This window comes from Anabrus simplex, chromosome 11 (genome assembly GCF_040414725.1).
Source record: "Anabrus simplex isolate iqAnaSimp1 chromosome 11, ASM4041472v1, whole genome shotgun sequence".
NCBI lineage: Eukaryota > Metazoa > Arthropoda > Insecta > Orthoptera > Tettigoniidae > Anabrus > Anabrus simplex.
Genome location: NC_090275.1, coordinates 31,694,422 through 31,701,802, shown reverse-complemented (window position 1 = coordinate 31,701,802; position 7,381 = coordinate 31,694,422). Strand labels below are relative to the sequence as shown.

The 7,381-nt window shown below is 36.9% G+C and overlaps 1 protein-coding gene across 1 annotated transcript in view; it reads left to right on the top strand.

The window, feature by feature from the left end:
* Nucleotides 1–6,472, top strand: part of LOC136883111 (nuclear factor related to kappa-B-binding protein) — a 161,413-nt gene extending 154,941 nt beyond the window's left edge. Inside the window, exon 23 of the mRNA XM_068229596.1 lies at nt 5,436–6,472. Within this exon, the coding sequence (XP_068085697.1) occupies nt 5,436–5,650 (215 nt within the window). The 3' untranslated portion in view covers nt 5,651–6,472. The remainder of the gene's footprint in view (nt 1–5,435) is intronic.
* Nucleotides 6,473–7,381: the final 909 nt, after the last annotated feature.

Below are 7,381 nucleotides of genomic sequence, written 5' to 3'. Positions count from 1 at the left end.
ATCATGTGTGATGCGCACATCCTGTCGATCTTTTTCTACCTCACTGAACCAGGCCCCTTTTGTTTTCCTATCTTGGAAGTAGGAGAAGATCCACTTGATTGACCTTGTGGGGCTCATTCTTATCACATGACCATAGAAAGCAATCCTTCTCTTCCGCATCTTATCCTTTATCTTTTCTACGTGGAGATAGAGCTCGTGGTTGTGCTATCTTCTATATTCACCTTTGTCTTTGATGGAATCAAGATTTTCCTATTATTATTATTATTATTATTATTATTATTATTATTATTATTCCGGGGGTACTGTGCTGGACAGAGGTGAAAGAAGGTGTGGGCCTGAATGGGTGGATATACAAAAGTCGAAAGATTAATATAAAACTTTAAAATTGGTGATATACTTTTTTTTTTCCTAACTTTACACTTTGCTAAGCAAATAACAAAATCGGGTACAAAATCTAGCTCGTGAGCTTGAGTAACAATACTAATCAGATAACAACAATTGAACAACATGACCTTGAAGCTCCCTAGTTACCAATTTAACAAGAGCACCATTGCTCCCTTCAATCAAGAAGAGTGAGCTCCAAATTTTACACTAGTAGGACGAGCGTCTTTGCTCTACACAATTACTTCCTAGGAGACTATCCTCCAAAATTACAAGTTCCAGGCCTATTAAGGCACCTACCTACATTTAACAGAACCAAACAGTAGACACTGTCTTAATCGCTTGACAGTCTGATTTACCAAGACACAAAAATTTTTTTTTTAAAGAATAGAAGTTGACTTTAAGAGGGGTAACAAGTACCCATACTACTTGGCCTTATTTAAAAACAAAAGGTTAAAGTTACTGGCTGAACATCAAAATGTTAGGAGGCAAACTCTTGCACTCCTTTGGAATTCACCAGAACATTAAAACCCTATGTGGGCTTATGGCCCGAAGTTAGAGGCTAGTTCTATACTACAGAGGCGACTAGATGAAAAGAAAATTTTTTTAGTTACAAAATTACAAGATCAGTTTAAGTTTTATGAAAACATAGTCACCTCAATACCAAGTTGAGAGGGAATACAAGAGGTTACCTCACTCTTTATTTCCTAAGTTCGGTTAAGTTCTTTAGACTTGTTTGAGAATTTATGTTGAGAAATAAAAGTTACATTGCGAAAGAAATTTGAAACCTTCCCCTTGAGCTGGTGGACCTCGCGAAGATGGATGAGGGAGACCTTTCCCCTGCCTCCTCTAGAACACACTCTTAACCTCTTGACTGGAGTGATCACAAAGACAACATGGCCTGAAATGTCCCAGCTTTTAGAGCGGAGAGGAAGGTTCCAGATTTCTCTGGGCCAAGGCCCTGACGCCCACAATTCCTATTAGTTAATTTAATTAAAAAGTCAAAAATTTCTGATTGTTACTTAAATAAATGTACAGAGTTTCTAATTGGCAGAAATATGAAGTTGGCGGCAAGAGATAGAAGTGTTGATAACTTTAGAACACCAAAAATAATCAAAAAGTAATTCAGTGTAGGAAACCTTGACACACAAAATTACTTCAAAAATTAATTGTTCATCCTCACACCAGAGGGTGCATCTGGGTTGATAGTAAGAGACATCTGTTCAGAAATGTTCAAACAGATTTCCTGTTATAGATGGCCTTCCACAAGGCACTAGTTTAAAATGCACTGGGCAGGTGTAGCTCTGGTACAGTTATTATTATTATTATTATTATTATTATTATTATTATTATTATTATTATTATTATTATTATTAGCGTATTCTCCCAATAATGGAAGACGTTAAGCAAACAACTCAATCAAGCTTTCTTTGGGTTCTTCTTGTTCTTCCAATAGGCTTTCATTCTCTCTGAGAAGGCTTGTTTACGTTCTTCCGACCATTTCGGTCTGCACTGTTTTTGCTTTGGTTGCTCTGATGTAACTTCCCACTTGTTGACTTTGTGTCTGAAGGTGTCTCTTTCTAAAATGTCTGTTGCACATATGTTTGCATTTTTGAGGTCCTTTCGAAGTTCATCCAGCCAAGGTGTTGAATTCTTAAGTGAGCTAACATAATTTAATATTCTTTTTGACAGTCGATTTTCTGGTAATCTTGTGAGGTGTCCAAAGAATTTCATTCGTCTTTTCTTAATGTCAATTTCAATGTTTGAAACTTTTTCTGTTGTTTTGATTGATTGTAGCCTGTAACCATCTTGGGTATATCTTGCTCCTAGGATTTTCCTGATGATCTTCCTCTCTTGCTTTTTTATTTCTTCTAATTCTTGTTTACTGTTAAGTGACAGTGTTTCACTTGCGTAAAGGACTGTTGGTTTTATGACTGTGTTGTAATGCCGAATTTTTGTCTGTCTTGACATGCATTTTTTGTTGTAGATGTCTTGAACTAACCCTAATGCCTTCTTGACTTTTTGGAGACGGTTTTGCTGTGAGATCTTCTCAAGGCCTGTCGGTTCGATGAATTCTCCGAGGTATTTAAAGTACGAGACCCGGTCGATTTTACCGTATTTTGTTCTCAGGCTCGTGATATCTGTCTTTGAACAGAAGAATTTAGTTTTCTCAAATGAAATCTGTAGTCCCACTTTTTCTGCAGATTCCTTAAGTATCTCAAGCTGCTTGATGGCAGTCTCCTCATCCTCTGTTAAAATCGCCAGATCATCCGCAAATGCAAGGTATGGTACGTAGAGGTTGTTTTTGGGAAAGCCCAATCGGATCGGTTTCCAAGATTCATGTTTCTTGAGTTCCTTCTCCCATTCTTCCATAACCTTGTCTAGGACGACGTTGAACAGAATTGGAGAGAGTCCATCACCTTGTCTCACACCTGTCTGAATGTCGAAGGGTTCTGAAATTTCTCCCATAAATTTCACTTTAGATTTTGTGCCCGTTAGTGTTTGTCTTATGAGTTCTAGGGTTTTGGGATCTAGTCCTCTCTCTTCTAGAATTTGGAATAGGGAGGGTCTGTCTATCGAATCATATGCCTTTTTGAAATCTACAAATGTGCATACTGTAGGCTTTTGTCTGAGGGCTCGTAGTTTAAGTATGGTTTTGAGGTTGAAAATTTGTTCTGGGCATGACCTGTTTGGTCTGAATCCTGCTTGAAATTCTGATAATTTGGGTTCTAATTGTTGTTGTGTTCTATGCAAGAGACAGGCTGATAGTATTTTGTATGTGACTGATACAAGTGAGATTCCTCTGTAATTGTTTACGTCTAACTTGCTGCCTTTTTTATGTAGTGGATGGATTAGAGCAATCTTCCAGTCATCCGGGAGCTTTTCGGTTTGCCAAATGTTTTGGATTATTTGTGTAATTTCTCTGAGTGAATTTGGGCCTAAATTTTTCAGAAGTTCAGCTACAATTCCGTCTTCCCCTGATGCTTTGTTGTCTTTAAGTTTCTTGATATGTGAATAAATTTCTTCTTGAGTTGGTGGTGACGAATTTTCCGGTATGATTTCTGGCTGTACTTTCGGGAATCTCTTTTTGGGTTCTGGACAATTTAAAAGCTGTGAAAAATATGTAGCTAATTCTTGGCAGTTTTCCTTATTTGTCAGGGCTAGTTTACCATCGTGCTTCCGAAAGCAAAGGTTCTGTGGGGAATATCCTTTAATTTGGTTCGCAAAGGTCTTGTAGAAATCGTGTGTGTTGTAATTTTTGAAGTTGTCTTCAATTGACTTCAGTTGGACATTGACGTATTTCCGTTTATTTTGTCTTAAAATCTTGGATACATGCTTGCGAACTTCGAAGAATTTCTTCTGTGTTTCTTCTGATTTGTTACAATTGTAGTTTTGAAATGCCTTTTTCCTTTCTTCTAGTGCGGTCTCACATTCTTGATTCCACCAAGGATGTTTTGGTTTCTTGCGAAGAGGGATTAGGTCCTTCGCCGTTTCGATGATTTTAGTCTGGAAATTCTCCCAGCTCTCTGCAGGTCGTTTTTCCCATTCTTCTGAAATTTTGGAGTCCTTGATTTTGTGCAGATCAAATTTTGGAATCACCGATGTTTTCCTGTTGAATTTCCCTTTGGGTGTGAATTTAATTTTGATTCTGCTTAAATAATGATCCGAATCGATGTTAGCACCTCTGCGCACTTGCACATCATGAATTTCCTTTTGGTAATCATATGATATTGCCACATGATCAATCTGAAATTCTCCTAAATGATGGATGGGTGATCGCCAAGTTTTTTGCTTTTTGGGATTCTTCCGGAGTGATGTTGACATAATTTTGAGGTTATTTTGTTGGCATAACTCAATGAGGCGTGTGCCATTTTTATTGGTGAATCTGTGGGCTGGATAGTCTCCCACTGTCCTCCTGTATTTGTATTCCCTGCCAAGCTGTGCATTGAAATCACCGAGTAGAATTTTCACATCATTTTTAGGGATTTTTGCCATTTCTGTTTCAAGTTCTTCCCAGAATCTTTCTGTTTTTTCAGGCTCCTTTTTATTGTCTCCATTTGTTGGCGCATGCACATTAATAAAGGTGTATTTTTTGTTTGTATGCCTGATTCTTAAGGTCATAAGCCTATTGTTGATGGGTTTCACCTCTATTACTGAATCCAAAACTTTTTTGTCTACACAGAAAGCCATTCCTAACAATGCTGCTCCTTTACCAATTTTCTTGTTTGTTCCACTTTTGAAGATCCTATAATTATTGTAATCCATGGTTTCTGAATCGGTGAAGCGTGTTTCTTGCAGGGCCAGAATTTGGATTTTCTGCTTTGTAAGTTCTGTTGTGAGATTGTGCAGTTTTCCTGTTTGAATCAGTGTCTGAATGTTGAATGTGCCAATGAAAGTGTGAGTCTTTCGTGGAAGTTTATCAGAGCACTCCGATTTGCTCTCTCGTATTCGCCCAAGCTCCCCAGAATCCGAATGCTTGGTTGCCACTTTAGAGTGGGTGGATTGTCCACCTGGGGTAATTATTATTATTATTATTAACAAATAGATTACAATTGGAAGATATAACAACAAAATTAAATTATAATGTAATTATACATAATAAAAAAGACAATACAATAAAGTAAAGTATTACAACAAATTATAATGAACCAAGAAATTTCATAAAACAAGAATTTTCATGATAATGAAAGAAAAATTCCATTTAAACAAGATACAAACCTGACAATTAAAAGCGACATGAGTAGTGTAATATACTGTAATGAAAAGCAGTCATATAGAAACTAATATGAGATTTATGGAAAGTAACTTAAAATATTCACTTTCATGTAGCATAGGTCAATAGCTATCTTTCTATATATGACTCTAATATACAGTATGTCTTGGTTGTCTTCATTTATTTCCCTACAAAAAATTGAATAAGTTTAACTGTATGATACTGATGCTATGATTTTGTCTCTTGTAATTGTTTTTATTACCTTACACTTCTCTATAGAGGCCTGGTAAACTTTTTCTCTGAAGGACTTACACAATGACTGGTGTTTCCTCCCTAATAGGTCGTCAGCAGGTTTACGCCAGGATCATCAGTCCAGGTTTACGGCCAACGACTCCAGGTTTGGTGCAGCAGAATGCTACGAGTGCAGCCACCACCAACGTAACACTTCAGGGAACAGCGACGACGGAAGCTTTCATTTCACCTAGTACCAGTAACACTACAAGTCAAGTGGGAGGAGTAACAGGCCCTTCCAACAACCAGAACAGTGATTTGTGAAGATGCTCTCCCGACACAGCTTGCTATCGAATAACAGCAAGCGATTAACTCAGGCATGAAATAACGCATATTAAGGGAAAACTCGAACAAGTTTTTTAATGAATCCTGTACAATTGAACCGATTTTATACGTGTACATACTTATATATACATAGAGAGAAAAGAGGCGTATATATTTTTCTGAAAAATAGTAATCTCATATTTTTTCCCTTGTACCTCTGTATTTAGTTAATGACTAGTTAATAGATTGTATCCTCCGTAAAGGACGAGGTGTCTCCATGTATGTTCAGCCAAAACCTGGATGACATATTTTTAATATTCTATATTTATTATGGAAAGAAATCACCCCCAAATCAATGAATAATGGTATTATTAATTTATATACTCTTCCAGTATTTGGAAATACTGTGTCAGAGAAAATGGAAGGGAAAGGGAATCATTGTGAATATTGTAAATAAGTATATGTATATTTGCTTAGTTATCTTTTCTTCTTTCTTTTATTCAGTTTTACTCATTATCTGTGTGCTAAGCACTGAAATAAGGTTCCTGTTCATAGTTATCTTTAATCTTAAAATATCCACCCAAAGTTGAGTATAACACAGAATCTCTAAATATTCCAGCCTTATTTTATAGACACATTGTAATAAGAAAAGCTTTGTCATGAATTAAATTGTCCATTATACAGAACTGGCTGACAAGAAATGTTAATCCTGTTGAATAGTTATATTCGCATTTCATCAGAATACAGTACGTGTTTACAAAGATAAGGGCCATATCTTTTAGTATTTATGTCATGACATTGTCTCTCTTCTTGAGCTCACTATTTTATACGTATCATTTAGACGTGCTCTCTGCAGTTTTTGTGTTTTTTTAACAGAGGTTGCATCATACGAGGTGCTATCCAGAATTTCAGATAATTTGTTCATAAAAATGTTAATATCTAAATTAAGATCTGATTTCCACCATCACTGGACTTGAAACAGCAATTTTCCCCATTTTTGAGAACACTTACAGTAGTCTTTGAGCTTCAGCGTGTTGAGCACCTCCTGCAATTCTGCTTGGATCTCTTCATTGGAGTTAATATGCTGCTTTTTCAACTGGTGTTTCATTGTAGGGAAGAGGTAGAAGTTGCAGGGGATCAGATCAGGCAAGTAGTGGAAGTAGTAGAATGGTGATCATGTTTTTTGCCAGGAAGACCCTTGCAGCGAGGAAGGTTTGTGCGGACATATTGTCATGATGCAGTAGTCCGTCCCATGGTTCCACAGGTAATGAATGGTGTGTCTTCACAGACTTCACGCACTTTTGCAACCATTTCAGAAGTTGTGCCTGATGGCAGTCAAACTGAAGATTTGTCATCTTCTACCAAAAACCTCCTGTAGCTTTCAGTGTGTTTCAGCCACAGTTTTATTGAGCCTGAAGCCAAATTTAATGTAGATTCTTTTCTCCGTAACATCAGCCGTTTTAAAAGTCACAGAAGTACAAGTATGCTATGTAAAGAAAAGCATTGAAACTTGGAAACATATGGACTTACGAGGATGCTAGTTGACACACTATAGTTAGTACATACATCAAGAGGCACCTAACATCAGAACGTAGTACTGATAATTGTTCATGTGGCATATTCAAATTCTTGAAAATTCTGGATAGTTCCTACAGTATATCCTCTTTAACACATTCACTGCCGTGCTCATTGGTGGGTTTCAGATCTTCCTGATCCAACCATGTTTGCCAA